Genomic DNA, 20,251 nt, shown 5'->3' with positions numbered 1-20,251 from the left:
CCTTGTTATGACCAATGATAGCTCTCTTTGCTCTACTATAACTCATCAGCCTTCTATTGGAAAAAGTGACCACTGTGTACTGACATTTAAAATACAATTGTTGGCTCAAAGAAATGCCCCTAGGATTAAGCAGAAGTTGCTTTATCATCATATCGACTATGAAAAATTTAGCCATGATCTTTGCAAGGATTTGGATGCCTTGCCTATTACATCTCAGCCTGTTTTAGATCAATTATGGACAGAATTTAAAGTTACTCTTGCACAAAATATTCAAAAGCATGCTCCTCTGGTTACAGTAAAACAGAATAAATACAACAAACCTTGGATTAACAAAGACATAGTGGCACTTACTAAAGAAAAACGATTAAGATGGGACTCCTATAAAGTAAGCAAGACAGATGAGGATTATGAACGGTTCAGGGCCATTAATAACAGATGTGTCGCTGAAACTAGAAAAAGTAGGAGTCGGTATGAAAATAACATATTATCAAACGGTGACAAGAAATTCTATGCCCACATTCGTAGGCTCAGTGCATCCAGAGTGGAAATTCCGCCTGCAATTAAAAGTCCCAGGGGAGATCTACTTACTAACCCTATAGACATTGCCAACGCTTTTGCTGCTGAATTTCAGAAAGCATACTCTCAGGAACCGGATTTTACTGTACATCCTGTAGTCGATAAGGTGGCTCGCGTTCAGACCGCACTATCTGACATACTCTTCACACCAAAGCAAGTTTTTGATGTCCTGAATACCTTGGATGTTAACTCGGCTGCTGGACCTGATAGCTTTCCAAGCATTGTATTGAAGCAAGCTGCTGCTGTGATATCCCCGAAACTGGCAGAAGTTATGAATTGTTCATTTACCTCTGGTTGTATACCCCGGGATTAGAAACATGCTCTAGTAACCCCAATTTTTAAAAATGGTGACAAGACCGACCCTTCCAAATTTAGACCAATAAGTCTCACAAGCATCATCTGCAAGTGTATGGAAAAAATTATATGTAAGGAGTTGACGGGTTTCCTCAATAGGGAAAATTTAATATCGTTGAAGCAGCATGGTTTTGTACAAAAAAGATCGACAGTTACTAATCTCTTAACCTGTGTACATGCGTGGACCAAAAGTATGGACCTTAACCTCCCGGTAGATATTATATATTTAGATTTTGAACGTGCATTCGACAAAGTTCCTCATCAGAGACTACTTTTGAAACTAGATCATTTTGGAATCCGTGGAAAGTTACTAAAATGGATAGAAGGGTACCTGTCAGACAGAACCTTCAGTGTGCGAGTCGGTGACTGCCTGTCTCGACCACTAAACGTGCTGAGTGGAGTACCTCAAGGATCTGTCCTCTCTCCAACTCTGTTTGGAATATTTGTGACTGACTTAATAGCACTAATAGAGTCAGAGTCGTGCTTTTTCGCAGATGATGGCAAGTTCTTTGCTGACCCTCATGTTTCTTCGGGCCAGCTGCAAGCTGACTTGGATCGGTTAACGGAGTGGACCTCGCAGTGGATATTGAAATTGAATGTTAACAAATGCGCAGTCCTGCACCTCGGTAAAAAAAATCCTATGATCCAATACATGATAGGAAACACTCCAATTGCAGCAGTGACGTCTCAAAAGGATCTCGGTGTGACAGTTACAAATAACCTGAAGTGGGGTGAGCACATAAATAACATAGTCAAAAAGGCAAATTCGTTCTTGTATGTTATAAAACGCTCATTTCAATGCATATCTGTTGAAGTTTTTATCAAAATTTACAAAACATATGTCCGCCCCTTGCTTGAATATGCTTTCCAAGTATGGAATCCTTATTTTGTCAAAGACATTGACCTTCTAGAGAATGCGCAGCGAAGAGCCACCAAGATTCCTTTTAAGCTGAAACGCCTACCTTATGAAGAAAGGCTAAAAGTACTAAAACTGCCCACACTCAAAGCCAGGAGAGCGAGAGGAGACCTCATCGAGTGTTTTAAGATTGTTACCCACTGTTACAACCTCCCTGACATTCACGAATTAATCAATATGAGAACTATCAGCCGCGAGACCCGAGGTCACAGCCTAAGAATTGTTCGCACTCCCACTACTACTAAAGCTGCATATCATTCCTTGTCCAACCGTGTCGTGGTGGCTTGGAACCGTTTACCGGATAGTGTTGTGACTGCTCCTTCGGTCAATGTGTTTAAAAACAGATTGGACAAGTGGCTTTTAAACAATAAGATAGACGATGTTACTTAGTGATGTGATATGACTTTACAAACTTTGAACTATATAGTACTGGACACTGTGTGACATAGGCTCATCAGCTAAATAGCTGCTCGCCTATAATTATATAATAATAATAATAATAGTTCTCTTTTGCAGCGCAATTCGGGCAACCAATGTCACTTTTACGAGTAAGATATCTATTAGATGTGAATTGGATCTCTAAGTCATATCCTGTGGAAATCGTTCAACAGTATCTCCAGAATCGCGCAAATGTCAAATTTGACAGGTTAAATCTTAAACATATCGTTATCGTATCTTGATGATGTCTAAAAGATGTCTATTAGATGTCTATTTCAAAATCCGAATCGGGCCCTAAGGACCCATACGGTCCGTTTATTGGCTGAAGAAATTTCACTTTCTCTCTGACAAATCGGTATCGTGTCGCTCTGTCGCTGTGACATCTTATTAGCATTGTTCGAATACGGACGTGAATTAATGTAGGATTTAGTGTTCTAGAAATAGTTAGTTGTTTTTGAGACTACAATATTGGTTTGTTTTTCTGATACCAGCGCCGTATTTTTTATACCTACACGTTTATTTAGCTTCGCCACGTATATTTGTATGTCTGCTTCTATAACCTACAACTCCTACAAGGTTAGGTTAGGTTAAATTTGAACCACTTCCCGGTGTCAGATTGAGCTGAAGTTCGGCATATTTTCGTATATCCGATGACAATACAATAATATTGCTAAGCGGGCATATCATGCGAAGGGATGAAAGGCATGTGACGAGAAAGGTATTACGAATGAATGTGGAGGGAAGTATGAGAAGAGGAAAACCGAGGTGGATGGACTGTGTGAGAGATGATATGAAACGAACGCGAGTGAATGATGAGTTGACGGGCGACACAGAGCTATGGAAGAAAAATACATCCCTTTTCACAAATGAATGGGAAAAGGGCAAGCGAATGATGATGATGAGTCGGAATACTCGAAATATTACCAAAGGAACTCTTCTATGGAAAAAAACATAAACAGTATAAACACAGCCACGTGGCTTACTCCACGATTTCGTCGCGTCGCAACAAGTAATAGCTACAAGTTACAAGTACATCCGTCCCACACCAATTTTGGTGGCTAGCCATAGGCCGCGCGTGGCGCTGTCGCCACCTAGCGGCCATATCTGTGCTGATCGTAACAGACGCGTTTTGTTAGAGAGTGAGTCTTCTGTACCTAGTACTATTATTTATTCTGTGACATAACCAGCCTCTGATCTCGAGAAGTACAGTCACCATCAGATATATCGGAGCGGCCATGGTGCTCACAAATTTCTGAACACGCCTCTATTGTCAAGGCGATAGAGTGCGTGTTCTGATATTTTTGAGCTACTTGGCCGCTCCGATATATCTGATGGCGACTGTACTGCCTACTTGACAGACATAAAGGAGAGAAAGTACAGTCAGCAATAAAAGTGTGTATCAATCAATGTTTTTGACGGTAACTCGTTCCTAATCAAAATACGATGCCTATTAGACATGGTTCAGAGGTGTTCAGACTCCTCTTGAGAGGAGTGCTTGTTCAGAGGGCTTGGCAGCTAATCCTAAGAATTGGCTCAGACACAGTCAGAATGGAAGAGCTTCGCTTCTGCTCTACCGTCCTGTAAGTGGAGTATGTGTAAAAACTCAAGAGTTAGAAGCGACGAAAGAGCTTGTTGATGGTCTTACCTGAGAGACGGTCTTCGCCGCATTGACCTTAGTTTATGAAGGACTACGAAAAGAGACCTTACCTTTACCCTTCGCCGGCGCAGCATTCGTGTGATTCTGATTATTCTTTTCAGAACTCTCTTTCCCCTGAGCTCCATTTATCCCGGTCTCCTCTTTAGCCGCCTTCGCGTCCGCACTGGTATTGCACCCCATTTTATTTGCACTCGAGTACACTAATAAACTAACGGAAGCTCACTACACTGTCGTTCACTAAAAGCGGCTATAACATAGTTTACTGGTTGATCTGAAACAATAAAATAAAATTATATGACTTATGTAATTATATGATTTTTAGGGTTCCGTACCCAAAGGGTAAAACGGGACCCTATTACTAAGACTTCGCTGTCCGTCCGTCCGTCCGTCCGTCCGTCTGTCACCAGGCTGTATCTCACGAACCGTGATAGCTAGACAGTTGAAATTTTCACAGATGATGTGTTTCTGTTGCCGCTATAACAACAAATACTAAAAACAGAATAAAATAAAGATTTAAATGGGGCTCCCATACAACAAACGTGATTTTTGACCAAAGTTAAGCAACGTCGGGAGTGGTCAGTACTTGGATGGGTGACCGTTTTTTTTTTTGTTTTTTTTTTTTATATGGTACGGAACCCTTCGTGCGCGAGTCCGACTCGCACTTGCCCGATTTTTTAATGACATTAAGAGTTAATTTGGTACCTAAATATATTACATATCTACAAATTGACTATACTGCGTCTACAATTTTAAAAATTAATCATACTAAAGGGGGTTTTTAGAAAAAATGGTACCATTTACTTAGTGATTGCAATCCGGATTATTCGAAGTTCAAAAATCCGGATTTCGGAGCGTTTGAAAATCCGTTTTAAAATTCGGATTTTGAAAAGAAAAAACCGGTTTTTCGGATTTTTTTCCACCAGTACTAATTTGGTCAAAATTAATGCTAATGCGAAATAAAAAGCGGTGCACATGAAGCGGTAACGCGGGAGAGCTATTGCCAGCCGGGCATTGCGCGTCGCGCACTCGCTCGCACCTGTATGCTTGCCCCGCGTCCGCTTTTTTTATTGGCGTAGCAGCCCAAGTAACAAAATTTGGTACTATAAAAGTCCTGAGAACGTTTTGGAGCGTGCTAATTAGTGTTCATGATTAGCACTATAATGGTGTTGTCTTCTTCTTTGTCGTCACACTCTTGTCAGAGTGGTCGTGGTCGTCATGTCAGGGCCGGTGGCAAGCTTCACAATCCGTCGCCATTCCTCCCGTACTGTAGCCCTTCTTGTACATTCATGGCCTGGTTCATTGAAAATGGTGCTGTAAACGTTTACAAAACCCCAGATAGGCCCTAGTTTTATCACTGATTTATTCTATAAACATTACATACAGGCTCTCACGGTGATAAATCAGCTCTATGGTTGAAATGTAAAAGTGACGAGAAACGCTCTTTAGTACTAAAATAGTGCTGTCTGCAACGTTTATGTCGCAATTTGGAATTATAAAAGTAACCAATGAAACATGTTTATAGTGCTATTTTGCACCGTAAACGATTCCAGTGATCTTTTTTATCATACTTGCGTCGTGGGTGCCTAAAAAATTATATAAGTTCATTCGCCATTGTTTCTTAAACTGACATTTGTATTTAGGTAATAAAAAGGTTGTACTAAAAAGCATTTGTGGACCGTTACTATGCCGGTACATTGTACATGCGAAAATAATTGTATCGATAGAATTATTATGCTTATTTCAAATTTGACAATGAGCTCTCATAATTTTCATGTTTTAATTAAATTAAAATTAATAAAATAAGGACTTGTTCCAACTGTGGCTGCTATAGTACACATAGGCTCCAGCCGTGCCGCTAATGTGCTATTATGGCAGAAAACAGCAGCTATTTTTTAAGTTACGATTTAAGTTATTTAGCAACGTACCAGGTAACTTTTATGGTACTATATAGCACTATAGAAAAACTTTCATGACTTTTAGAGAACTCTTCTAGCCTTATAGCGATGTTAAGAGAGCTTTTAAAAAGCTAAAACGTTACGTAATGATCGTGCAAAGTCCTTTTATAGTGCAGATTGATCCTCTAATAGTGTTTACGATACTGCTACAATACTAGTACTATAAAAGTTACTTTGACGCATTCATCATCATCTCAGCCATAAGACGTCCACTGCTGAACATAGGCCTCCCCCTTGGACCTCCATACGTGCCGGTTGGAAGCGACCCGCATCCAGCGTCTTCCGGCGACCTTAACAAGATCGTCTGTCCATCTTGTGGGTGGACGTCCTACGCTGCGCTTGCTAGTCCGTGGTCTCCACTCGAGCACTTTTCGACCCCATCGGCCATCTTCTCTGCGTGCAATGTGGCCTGCCCATTGCCACTTCAGCTTGCTAATCCGGTGGGCTATGTCGGTGACTTTAGTTCGTTTACGGATCTCCTCATTTCTGATTCGATCACGTAGAGAAACTCCGAGCATAGCCCTCTCCATAGCTCGTTGAGCGACTTTGAGTTTTGAGATGAGGCCGATAGTGAAAGACCACGTTTCGGAGCCGTAAGTCATCACTGGTAACACACACTGATTAAAGACTTTCGTCTTGAGGCACTGAGGTATGTCGGACGAAAAGACATTACGTAGTTTCCCGAACGCTGCCCAACCGAGTTGGATTCGGCGGTTGACCTCTTGAAAAGCGATTATGGTCTTTAATCAATGTGTGTTACCAGTGATGACTTACGGCTCCGAAACGTGGTCTTTCACTATCGGCCTCATCTCAAAACTCAAAGTCGCTCAACGAGCTATGGAGAGGGCTATGCTCGGAGTTTCTCTACGTGATCGAATCAGAAATGAGGAGATCCGTAGACGAACTAAAGTCACCGACATAGCCCACCGGATTAGCAAGCTGAAGTGGCAATGGGCAGGCTACATTGCACGCAGAGAAGATGGCCGATGGGGTCGAAAAGTGCTCGAGTGGAGACCACGGACTAGCAAGCGCAGCGTAGGACGTCCACCCACAAGATGGACAGATGATCTTGTTAAGGTCGCCGGAAGACGCTGGATGCGGGTCGCTTCCAACCGGCACGTATGGAGGTCCAAGGGGGAGGCCTATGTTCAGCAGTGGACGTCTTATGGCTGAGATGATGATGATGATGATGATAATCGCTTTTTGCATATCTATTACAGTGCAGCACTTTAAAGATTCTTTTGTATGATCCTATAAGCGTTCTAAGAGCTAAACTATAGTACTTAAAAGGTCTTTAATCTTATAGAAACAAAACGCTTTGTTAAAAACCTTTATAGTACCTACTATATCACTGTTTGGTGATAAAATGCCTTAGTTATAGAACCTTTTGTTACTTGGGAGTGTACGTATGTATTTTGTTTTTATTGTTTTTTAAAAATTTTGTTATTGGCGTAGCAGTGTACGCATTCTGTTTTTTATTTTTAATAAAAACAACTTAATTTGATTGTTTGTTTTACTTTGCCTTTATGCCACATATTCCTTTCTTAAAATCCGGATTGAATCCGAACTTCGGATTTCGGTCAAACTAAAATCCGTAAATCCGGATTTGAAAAATGTTCACGGATTTGCAATCGCTACATTTACTTTTTTCGATAAATCATCAACTTTTGGGTTATTTAGACTCAGAAACACGAGTACTATTGGATGGACAATGAAGAAAAGGCCCCCAGTTTTTCATACAAATTTTGGGTGTCAGTTTTGTAACAGTCCATACAAAATGTATGTGAAAATGCGTTACAAAACTGAAATTTTTTTTGGGACACATGTTTTTTTCTTTTTATAGCGATAGTCCTCATGATTCTGAGTAGAAATAACCCAAAATGTAATGGATTTTTGAAAAAAGTTAATGGGACACTTTGAAGTCAAAATGCCCTTAAACAAATAAATTATACTGTAAGAAAATCTTACACACTTTATTTTTATGTTGTGGCTACTCTACAATTTCTACAAAGATAATATTTCCCATTTTTTCTGCGATTCTAAAAAATATTTTATTTTTTATTATTTATTTCGATATATATAAAAAATATTTAAATTTATTTCGTAAATAACTGCCACGCGATGCCACTATTGGAACAAAAATAACACCGTCAAGAGATTACACTTCACCCTAATATTAAAGCAGATCCGTTCATAAATTTCATTCATTCATTTTATCATTGAAATAAAACCAAGGAGCGTCTTAACTTGCCACTTCAAAAGAAATATTACTACATAAATATTTATTCTTAATTCTCTGCAGACCACAAATCGTAATAATGATATTTTTAGTGATGTTACATTCTGGGGAATATTGTAACAGAATTCTGATAAAAATCTTGAAATGCATTTCAAAATATAGAAAATTTTCAAAAATTGCAAAGTTCCTATTCCATGTTCTTTCTCTATAATTTCGCTTAAACCGCTGAACCGATTTAGTTGAAATTTGGTATGGAGATAGATTAACTCCCGGGGAAGGACATAGAGTAGTTTCGTCCCAGAAATCACACTTTAAGGGGCTTAAAAGGGGGGTGGAAGTTTGCATGGGGAAAAATCAATAAAAAGCAGATTGGATAAAAAAACAAGCTCCCCAAATTACTTATTCCACGCAAAGAGGATAAGGTTACTGAAATGGAACTGGGCCGGACACATCTGTAGAATGGATAATACCAGGTGGACGAAAAAAGTACGCGAATGGATACCTAGAGACGGGAAAATAAAAGATGGAGGCCAACGGAAAAGATGGCGTGATATTTTTACACTAATACGGGTTTTGGGCCAGGCTGAATGCAAATGGCCAGAGAAAGGCAATTGTGAAAAGAAATGGAGGAGGCCTACGCCGCTGAGGCGACTTGTACCTAATCGAAATATTATGTAATTGTAAAGTATACATACTTAAAGTTTAAATTTATGGCAGAAGAAATAAACGCTTTTTTATTTTATTTATTTTATTCCACGCAGACGAAGTTGCGGGCAATAGCTAGTTTTGTAATATTCCCAAGTATTATTCCCAGAACCGGGAACATCACTAAAATGAAATAGGCTCTCCGGCTAACAGCCGAAATAAATTAAGGCCTATTGCCACGTCGCTCCGCGTAAATCCAGTTTTAGCTCTGGGTTGGGCGCCCATTTGCACGCGATCACAGTATTATTAGAATACCCAGTACAAAATAGAGTATTTTCCTACAAGTCAAATCAGTTACTTTTTTAGAACTGTCAAAACGATTTGCTAATAGGGAATTTATATGACGTCACGGGTAACTCACCTACTTTTTATATTTCTGTCCGATTTATTAAATAGAACTAAAACATTTATTTACATACAATATATATACAGTGGTACTACTAAACGAAATTAATAACTAGCTTAAATCTAAAATAGGCCCTTGAGGCATTGTACCAATAGAACTTGTGTTTAAAAATATCGCCTATCTGTGTTTTTCGAAAAATTATCTGGTGCTTTATTTCATACATGATGTAAAATAATTTATTTTAAATACAGTATAATACCCTATTCTTAGAATCCTTAACCCTTATCTTGGCACTGTAACACCCGTGATACAGGGAACATTAAAAAAATCTAGCAGGTTCACTTTATTACTTAACAAAATAATTTTGCTATAAATATGTCGATCTACCCTCCTTTATTGTAGCAAAAAATAATACACACATGTGTTATGGTAATTTAATTACTAATTATCGCCGCGGAAACAACAGATCTCGTTTCGTACTGTACATTTTGCACTTCTTTCTTAGATTAGTATATATTTTTGCATAATCCACATTTAAAAGCACTTACTATCGTTAGTGTATTAGGATTTACATAGTGATCGTATTTAAAAACATTTAACACATACAATATTTTCATAAAACTGTTACGTATCATATTTGATACATTGCCAAGAACTCATAAAAGTACATGTGTATTACATTTATTACATTTCCAAGTTGTCGTCAAAATAGGTGTACATGATTTATTTTAATTTTGATTTTTTTATACTTGTGAGGGGTTGAAATACATGTTTCAATTATGTCATATTAGTTATTATACTATTTAGTAAGTGAACTTTGTTTTTTTAAGTAAATGATAATATTTAAACTGTATAATAGGACGCTGTAGCCTTATTGCTACGCCGTAAACCGTAGCACAGCAAATTTTATTTATGATAAAAAATGCGCCCAAAGTAACAAAATAAGTTTTTTTTTACTATTATAATTATTTGTATAGTTTCCCTATACAAATAATTACAACTTTTTGTTATCGTGTTTTTCGAATCTCTACGGGACAAAAAATTTCCACCAAGTGATCAGGTATTCGTAGATATAATTTATTTTTATAGGTATAATAGTCATTTTATGCTTTAGATTGCGGTTTACTAACAATTAAATGATGATCTCTGTTGCACTACATGTTTTATTTTGATTGAAATCCACATTTTTCTAACTGTCGAGGGATTGGCATTGTATTAAATATGATACATACGATTTTCCAAAAGTGGAAAACCCTGGATTTTTTTCATATTTTTTTAATAGTCTAGTATGGTTAATAGGATAACAAAAAATTAAATTTGCGCACTGGCACTGAATGTATTAACAGCCGGAGGTAATGAATCACGGCGCGATTCGGGAAATGAATTAGAGATTCACTAGATATGAAATAGTAAAGATATGTGACGTTCCACGGCAAAAGGTACCATTGCCCCGGCTGAATATTGGAGCGGCGTTAATAATAGCGTAAGCGCCAGCCGTGGAACGTCACATATCTTTACTATTTCATATCTACTGAATCTCTAAATCATTTCCCGAATCGCGCCGTCAGTATACTTAATACCACGAGTTTAACACTGACATACGGCCCGATTCAAAATTTAAGATACGTCACATATTACGACTAGATACGATATGGATTATATATGTCAGTGTCAAAATAGACGTTTTTGTTTGAAGAAACATCACATTTGACACTGACACATTTAATCCGTATCGTTTCTAGATCTATTAATTGACGTATCTTAAAGTTCGCATCGGGCAGTTAGTCGTGTGAGGTCATAGAGTATCCTAGATAGAACGTCCAGCTTGAATAAAAGATTCTTGTTCTAAGTCAATATACTGTGCATAATATCATAACTACAGAATAGTGACACGATTGGCCTAGCACTGAATAATAATTGTCAGTTTTCCATATTTGTTGCCTTCATACATAACTGAATTCTCTTTGAGGGGGCTAATAGGATTGCCTCATAGACTCGCCTAGTTTTTCTAGTAAATTCCTGGCAAAACAGCCATATTCAAATAAATATGTATTAAGGTGGGCTAAGACTAACATAGTTTTTTTTGTTCGGGGCAAGACAAACAGTATGAGGTATCCATTTCATTCGATAGCGTGACGTAAACGTACGCGTTTGCGTTAAGTGTCATTTTGTATGAGATTTAGAGTATCCAAAACGTCCCGCTTGGCGCGCTGTTCAAAATCCCATACAAAAATAGAAAACGCAAACGCGAACGCTCGGCACGCCATCGAATGAAATTTACACGGGGCACAGAATAAATAATACCGTACCTGAAGGCATAACACTGTAAGTCCATTTTTTGTGATTTTCGGTTTTTAGGGTTCCGTACCCAAAAGGTAAAACGGGTCCCTATTACTAACACTTCGCTGTCCGTCCGTCCGTCCGTCCGTCTGTCCGTCCGTCCGTCCGTCCGTCTGTCTGTCACCAGGCTGTATCTCACGAACCGTGATAGCTAGACAGTTGAAATTTTCACAGATGATGTATTTCTGTTGCCGCTATAATAACAAATACTAAAAACAGAATAAAATAAAGATTTAAATGGGGCTCCCATACAACAAACGTGATTTTTGACCAAAGTTAAGCAACGTCGGGCGTGGTCAGTACTTGGATGGGTGACCGGTTTTTTTTTTGCATTTTTTTCCGTTTTTTTTTTCATTATGGTACGGAACCCTTCGTGCGCGAGTCCGACTCGCACTTGCCCGGTTTTTTACAGTATCGTACATAATTTCTGATGGTCCATCGATCCGTAAAACTATATTTATCGATAATACCTCCAATTCCAAGTTTTTCAAATGCATTTTACTGTAAGTGTATAACCCTCTGGGAAGCATTTTGATGTAAGTAAAATGCTACTAGGTTCATTTTAAGGCATATCCAGAGAGTTTACGGTTCTGAGTGCACATACACTATAATGCTAGGCATATTGTAAGTCATTTTACTGCATGGCCTGACAAAAAAATAAAATTTCCATATTACAATCAGTTTAAGTTTATTACAATGGTCATTTGCATTTAAACGGACTTGTTATAGTTATAAAAATTATATACCAGTATTTTCAATCACGTTAACCTTAATATTACTGTAACTCCTCGAATTTTAAATAAGCTTAGAAGCAGAATACTGTAAGTGGGGTAATTTTTTTAGTTTTATTGAAAAATATATCTTATAAGTATAAAATGATAACTCGAAAGTGACACATAATAATGTCAAATATATTTTCTGTTAATTAAGTTAAAAAATTATGATTCAAACCTCTTGTGGGTCGTGTTATGTTGTTCAAAAATCCTTGTAACACAAATGTTGTCACAAAATCGCTTCTCCTGTAAAATTACTAAAATGACACTTACAGTATTATGCCTCTCAGGTACGATAATACTATTAAAGTACTACCGTACAGAGAGGACACTTCCTCCAAAACCGAAGTTTGAGAGCGATTCAGGGACGAATCATGCTATCCCTTAATGTATGACACTATCCCTCTCGGCTATTTAGGGTTGTCAAAATTCAAGTCTTTATCTTATCTGTGGTCGGGCAAAAGGACTTCAAGTGGTGCCAACCCTAATAATTGCTCGGAGCAATGCTGAGCCGAATGGAGCCAAGTTTGCCCGAAGTCAGGAGTGTCTCCCCACTGGTACGGGCTCTGACCCTGATCTTGATTCGACAATAGATACTGCTAAACGTGCGAGATGACGTGTGAAATGTTTTGCGAGAAATGTCAACCCATTAACCGATTTACAAAATCAGAATGCAGCAGAAAAAAGCGCTGGTGGCCTAGCGGTAAGAACGTGCGACTTTCAATCGAGGTTGCGGGTTCAAACCCCGGCTCGTACCAATGAATTTTTCGGAACTTATGTACCTACGAAATATCATTTGATATTTACCAGTTGCTTTTCGGTGAAGGAAAACATCGTGAGGAAACCGGACTAATCCCAACACGGCTCTAGTTTCCCCTTTGGGTTGGAAGGTCAGATGGCAGTCGCTTTCGTAAAAACTTAGTGCCTACGTCAAATCATGGGATTAGTTGTCAAGCGGACCCCAGGCTCCCATGAGCCGTGGCAAAATGCCGGGATAACGCGAGGAAGAAGCTAGAAGAATGCAACCCCTGTTAGCATTGGACACGAAACTGCAACAGCCTTTGAACCACCATATTAACCTTGACAATTCGTGTTTAACCTGTTGCTTTGTTTCCAAGACTGTTTGTTCGATAACGGGTCTTTATGACCTACTTTTGAGTAAACTTTGACCTTACAGATAAGGATGTAAATGGGCCTGTATAAAGCTAAACTGAAATGGAGATTTGTATACCTTACCTTTTTATACCTGAGTGGAGTGGCTAACTTTATAGATTTTTTGGCCGTTTTGGTAATAACCCTTGTAATTAAAAAACCGGGCAAGTGCGAGTCGGACTCGCGCACGAAGGGTTCCGTACCATAATGCAAAAAAAAAGAAAAAAAGCAAACAAAAAACGGTCACCCATCCAAGTACTGACCACTCCCGACGTTGCTTAACTTTGGTCAAAAATCACGTTTGTTGTATGGGAGCCCCATTTAAATCTTTATTTTATTCTGTTTTTAGTATTTGTTGTTATAGCGGCAACAGAAATACATCATCTGTGAAAATTTCAACTGTCTAGCTATCACGGTTCGTGAGATACAGCCTGGTGACAGACGGACGGACGGACGGACGGACAGTGAAGTCTTAATAATAGGGTCCCGTTTTACCCTTTGGGTACGGAACCCTAAAAACCAGTACCTTTTGTAAGATAATATTAGTCAGGCGTAGTTCACTCCGCGATTTTGTCGCGTCGCTACAAGTATTCGGCCCACACCAGTTTTGGTGTCTAGCAGTAGTAGTTGCCGCGCACCGCTCTACGGAACGGACGCCTGGCCCCGATTTCACCACGACGACAGGTGCGACGATTCGACAAATGTCACTGTTGCTGACGTCACAGGCATCCATGGGTTACGGTTACCGCTTACCATCGGGCGGGCCGTATTCCTGTTTGCCACCATCATTGTATTATTTAAAAAAACTTTATTATATCGGCAAAAAACAGGTATTTCTCTTGCGAAGTTTATGATGATGACAATGACAATTGTCACAAGATTTAAAAGAACTTTCGGTAATTCTTGACAGGAAATGAGTTCTGTGTCGGAATTTCGTGGCAATTGTCGCGTTTCTTATGACAATTGTCATTAGCTTCGCAAAATAGGTACTTATTTATTCGCGATATAAAGGAGTTTTTTTTTATTAATATGTTGGTGGCAAACAAGCACACCGCCCGTCCGATGGTAAGCGGTTATCGTAGTCTATGGAGGCCTGTGACGTCAGTAACAGTGATGTCGACAATTGTCGCACCTGTCACCGTGGTGAAATAGGGGCCTTGCGCTTGCGCCACCTATCTGTCGTAATAGACGCGTTTTGTTAGAGAGTGCACCTTCTATACCTAAAGGCGCCCTCTGATTAACAGTCCGCCGGACGATATCGGCCTGTCAGTTGTTCGGAACTGTCAAAATTTTGTTCTAACTGACAGGCCGATACCGTCCGGCGGACTGTTAATCAGTGAGCCCCTGTACTGTTATTTATCTGTACCTTTTGGAATTCTTAGTTTATTCACGATAAATCGTAAATAAACTAAGAATTCCAAAAAATCTCCGTATTAATATTTTATTGGACACCCGCAAGTTGGAAGTCAATATGAAGGATACATTAAATATTCGGTCACCTTTAGAAGAATTTTATATTTATTTCATATCTTTATACCCACTCGTAATGGAATAGTGGTGTAAACTTTATACTTAAATACATAGACGAATTTATTTATGGCTCCGTCGTCTCCAAAGGGATTATAATATGCCCTTAAAATCCCGCGTGGGATAAAATAGACGTATAAAATAGTTTACTATAGTTCGTTTTTTTAGCATTAGAAAGAACTTGAAAGAAGGTAAGCGATCTTGACATGTCTTTTAATTGAAAAACGCTTTTTAAAAATCAGTAACTATTACTTATGAAAACAGAAGAATATAAATGATCGTATTACATTCATAATTGTTACATATTTGCCGTAACTTATTTTTAAAACGTGTTTTTCAATTAAAAGACACATCAAGATTGTTTACCTTATTTCTAATGCAAAAAAAAACGAAGAACTATAATAAAAACATAGAAAGAAAAAGTTTAAACCAACACAGAGTTTTCTTATTAACCTCCGAAGGTTGGTGTTTCACCGGGCCTCAAAAATAAGTGATTAACATCATTCAGCGTATGGATTACGATTATTGTGATTTTTCGACGGTTTATCAGACATAGCCGAAAAACGAAATACTTTTTATAACTTTTGCAATTTTTCATATGCCAATAAACGCGACGAATACATTTCGACATAGTTCCGAATCCAATGAGCTTTCACCCGTGTTTTTAGGAGTACGAGTAGTATCTTTATTTTCACAATTTAGAACTTGTCGGCTAGACTAGACTAACAAAGAGATAGACTAACGAACGAAGGTAGTGGTTCGCGTTATAGCCCTGAACCACCCTGAACTAACCGCATCGTCTTGATGGATGGATGCACCACACGTATTGTATTACGTAGCAAGTTGCGAAAAAAAACGTCAGAAGCCTTTTCTTGACTATGGTAAAATTATGAATTATGATTTTAGTTGTACTAGAAAATGTCAGTCCTATAAGTCTGTATCTTTAGGTATTTAAATAAAAGTAAACAAACAATTCGTAAATTTTCGGGTAGTTATAACATTTATTGGTTAACCAACCAAATACAAAACCGCCTGGATCTGTCACTGGCCGACCTGACTTTAACCTACTTTATATGATCATGTAATGTTTTCATCTACCCTCAACTGGCTTAAGGGATCATTTGAGTGTAGATTTTGTTTACTTTTATTTAAATACCTAAAGATACAGAGTAAAAATCGTGCTTCAAATTTGAAGACTATCTATCTAGACTATATCTAGAATATCTGTACACGCCTCTATTGTCAGGACGTTAGAGTGCGTGTTCAGATATTTGTGAACACCTTGGCCGCTCCGATATATCTGATGGCGACTATACATGGCACTGTGACTTTCCATACGTTATGCGGTAATTCTGGTTTGGTATGTCAGTGTTTGTTTTAAAATAATAATAATACAGATTATTTCGAGACTAATATGTTTTTTTACTATTTTTAGGGTTCCGTACCCAAAGGGTAAAAACGGGACCCTATTACTAAGACTCCGCTGTCCGTCCGTCCGTCCGTCCCTCCGTCCGTCCGTCCGTCCGTCTGTCACCAGGATGTATCTCATGAACCGTGATAGCTAGGCAGTTCAAATTTTCACAGATGATGTATTTCTGTTGCCGCTATAACAACAAATACTAAAAAGTACGGAACCCTCGGTGGGCGAGTCCGACTCGCACTTGTCCGGTTTTATAAATACACGCGTTAACTGCTTCGTTGGTATAAAATGCAATTTTACACACTATAAATAGCATGAACTGACATTTATATAAAGGTTAAGCAGTAGAGCGTTCAAGTTTAGTTTATATATAGTTGCAATGGCGATATGTGTACACTTGTACAGTCAAGTGTAAATAAATGGTTATAAAATAGTTTAGAAGTTATTTAAGAAAATAGGCAAAAAATTACCAAACTACTGGGTCTAAAATATTGAAAAAAAAAACCGGACAAGTGCGAGTCGGACTCGCCCACCGAAGGTTCCGTACTTTTTAGTATTTGTTGTTATAGCGGCAACAGAAATACATCATTTGTGAAAATTTCAACTGTCTAGCTATCACGGTTCGTGAGATACAGCCTGGTGACAGACGGACGGACGGACGGACAGCCGAGTCTTAGTAATAGGATCCCCTTTTACCCTTTGGGTACGGAACCCTAAAAATACACATAATAGCTCTTTACCTATAGACGACAGGACAACCTATTAGAAATGTGCAGTCAAGCGTGAGTCGGACTTAATGTACGGAACCCTTCATGCGCGAGTCCGACTCGCGCTTGGCCGGTTTTTTACCTCTCTTCCCCTATATGGCGTACCCATCTTAAATCCGTGATTAGATTTCGGCCATTTGATGAAGGTTTTGACTCGGGGCGATTTTATCCCACAAAGTCGCGTGGACACGATCCGTATTATTTCCAGAATAAAACGAAATAAGTTTTTGCGAGGATAGTCAGAGTATCATGGAGGTATGAAAACAATGGACAAGTGCGAGTAGGACTCGCGCACGAAGGGTTCCGTACCATTATGCAAAAAAAATCACGTTGTATGGGAGTCCCATAGAAATCTTCTTCCTCGCGTTGTCCCGGCATTTTGCCACGGCTCGTGGGAGCCTGGGGTCCGCTTGGCAACTAATCCCAAGATTTGGCGTAGGCACTAGTTTTTACGAAAGCGATTGCCATCTGACCTTCCAACCCAGAGGGTAAACTAGGCCTTATTGGGATTAGTCCGGTTTCCTCACGATGTTTTCCTTCACCGAAAAGCGACTGGTAAATTTCAAATGATATTTCGTACATAAGTTCCGAAAAACTCATTGCTACGAGCCGGGGTTTGAACCCGCGACCTCCGGATTGAAAGTCTCACGCTCTTACCGCTAGGCCAGCAGCGCATTTATTATTATTCTGTTTTTAGTATTTGATGTTATAGCGGCAACAGAAATACATCATCTGTGAAAATTTCAACTGCCTAGCTATCACGGTTCATGAGATACATCCTGGTGATAGACAGACGGACCGACTAGTTTTGTGCAATAAAAAGTAAGTATATTTAAGGACTTCATAATGTTATATATGTTCATTCTCGTTAATTTAGTGTTTTTTGTGATAAATGTTTGCTTAAACAAAAAAAAAAAAATTGAATAATATGAAAATGGAAACGAATAACCCAAAGATCTCCACTTCATTATAAGGACTTTTTTTGGTTACCACATCCATGTTCCCCTAATCCGTATTCCCTGGGGGTCTGACCTCTATCGCGATATTACTTAGCTAGGGGTCATTTTATCTTTAGAGAAAATTGCCTGTCTGACTGTCTTCGTAAATAAATAAACCACTCACACCATACTCACACCTATGTCAGTTTACAATAACACAATACAAAGTTACTTTTTATTGACTAGGGTATTTGACTACTAGTCAAATCAGTTTCTTTTTTTCGAATTGTCAAAACGATTTTGCTACTATGGAATTTATATAAAACACTAGCATGTGACGTCATAATCAAATTACCTACTCTTTGTAGTTTTATACGGGTTTTAAAATATAAATTGTGTCTAAATATGACAGCTGTATACGTTTCTCCATTAATCTTATGGTGTTTTATTTCTTGCATGATGTAAAATAATTTATTTTAAATACAGTCAAATACCCTATACCTTAGTCTTAGAGTTTAGACCAAGAAAAGTCTGCAACGATTTTGATAGCATACTCGGTGCAAGTGTTATTAATACGTCATAATTTCATAGAAGTTTGACGTTCAAAATAACACTTGCACTACGTGTGCTATCAAAATCGTTGCAGACTTGTCTTGGTCTAACTCTACATAGAAAAGAACAATTTAATATACACGCCAGGAATTGTTATTTGTTTTACAAGAGGAAAAGTTGTTGTTTAACCGCTCTTGCTAATACCTAAGAAAGCGAAAAATTTAAGCATAGCGAGTCGTTCGAAATGTGGAATCTTGGGCTTTGCGAGGGTTTCAAGGCTCTTGTGGGTTACATAAATAAAAACACAGTCTATCTATTACCTACATGGTTGTTTACCTACGGGCGACTAGTTTCCTGTACGGTTACCATCAGTTTGTCACTGACATAAACGCCGTCGAGAACGTAATTTACTTTCTATGCATCTCGCTCGCACTCGCATATTAGTGCAAACGGGATGTATAGAAAGTAAATTACGTTCTCGACGGCGTTTATGTCAGTGACAAACTGATGGTAACCGTACAGATATAAAGATTTTCTATTCTTTTCATTAATTCATTATTTCTTTCCATACACGGTACCGTTAGGTTAGGACTAACCCTTCTGTTAAGGGTATGCCCTTGACATGGGTTTTACGTGTGTTTTATGACGTTTCGACCCTTAGCTTACTAGCAAGTATCTTTTTAGGGTTCCGTACCCAAAGGGTAAAACGGGACCCTATTACTAAGACTTCGCTGTCCGTCCGTCCGTCCGTCCGTCCGTCCGTCCGTCTGTCACCAGGCTGTATCTCACGAACCGTGATAGCTAGACAGTTGAAATTTTCACAGATGATGTATTTCTGTTGCCGCTATAACAACAAATACTAAAAACAGAATAAAATAAAGATTTAAATGGGGCTCCCATACAACAAACGTGATTTTTGACCAAAGTTAAGCAACGTCGGGAGTGGTCAGTATTTGGATGGGTGACCGTTTTTTTTTTTGCTTTTTTTTTGTTTTTTTTTTTGCATTATGGTACGGAACCCTTCGTGCGCGAGTCCGACTCGCACTTGCCCGGTTTTTTATGGGCTATTTGAAAACTCATATTTAAGTAAGGTCAACTGAGCTAATTGGCACAGTGCAAGGCGAGGGAATACACATAAGCGACAATAACTCAAGGCATTGTAAAAATATGCACTTTAAGAGCGGTTTCGCACTACGTCCGATCCGAATCCGATCCGTGAAAAAATGGTCCGTTATAGCCGTAGAACTATTTCTATGGTAAGTTACGCACTAGATCCGATCTCCGTCATCCGATTTCTTTCCGTCATTCTAGAATCCTCATTCCGGAGAAGATTTTTGACTACCCAAGTTGCCCTAGTATTATTTGTATGAACGCTCGCGCACTGCGTCCGAGTTAAAGCCGAGCTGCGTACGAGCAGAGAGGCGGCGGGGCGTAACCAATATCCGAATATTTTTCACCCATATTTTCACGGGTTCGGATAGGACTAGTGCGTAAGCGAATATCCGAATTCGGTTCGAGTTAGACCCATATTTTCACGGGTTCGGATAGGACTAGTGCGTAAGCGAATATCCGAATTCGGTCCGAGTTTTCTAGACC

General features: G+C 38.9%; 1 protein-coding gene across 2 annotated transcripts in view; it reads right to left on the bottom strand.

Moving 5' to 3' along the window:
- The window catches only part of LOC134801868 (sperm surface protein Sp17), a 292,688-nt gene that overhangs the window by 225,346 nt on the left and 47,091 nt on the right, over nucleotides 1-20,251 (bottom strand). For both annotated transcript variants that reach the window (XM_063774512.1, XM_063774513.1), the window contains exon 2: nucleotides 3,992-4,212. In XM_063774512.1, the coding sequence (XP_063630582.1) occupies nucleotides 3,992-4,121 (130 nt within the window). In that variant the 5' untranslated portion in view covers nucleotides 4,122-4,212. The remainder of the gene's footprint in view (nucleotides 1-3,991; nucleotides 4,213-20,251) is intronic.

This window comes from Cydia splendana, chromosome 23, assembly GCF_910591565.1.
Source record: "Cydia splendana chromosome 23, ilCydSple1.2, whole genome shotgun sequence".
In the NCBI taxonomy this organism is placed as follows: Eukaryota; Metazoa; Arthropoda; class Insecta; order Lepidoptera; family Tortricidae; genus Cydia; species Cydia splendana.
This window is presented reverse-complemented; position numbering and strand designations above follow the sequence as displayed.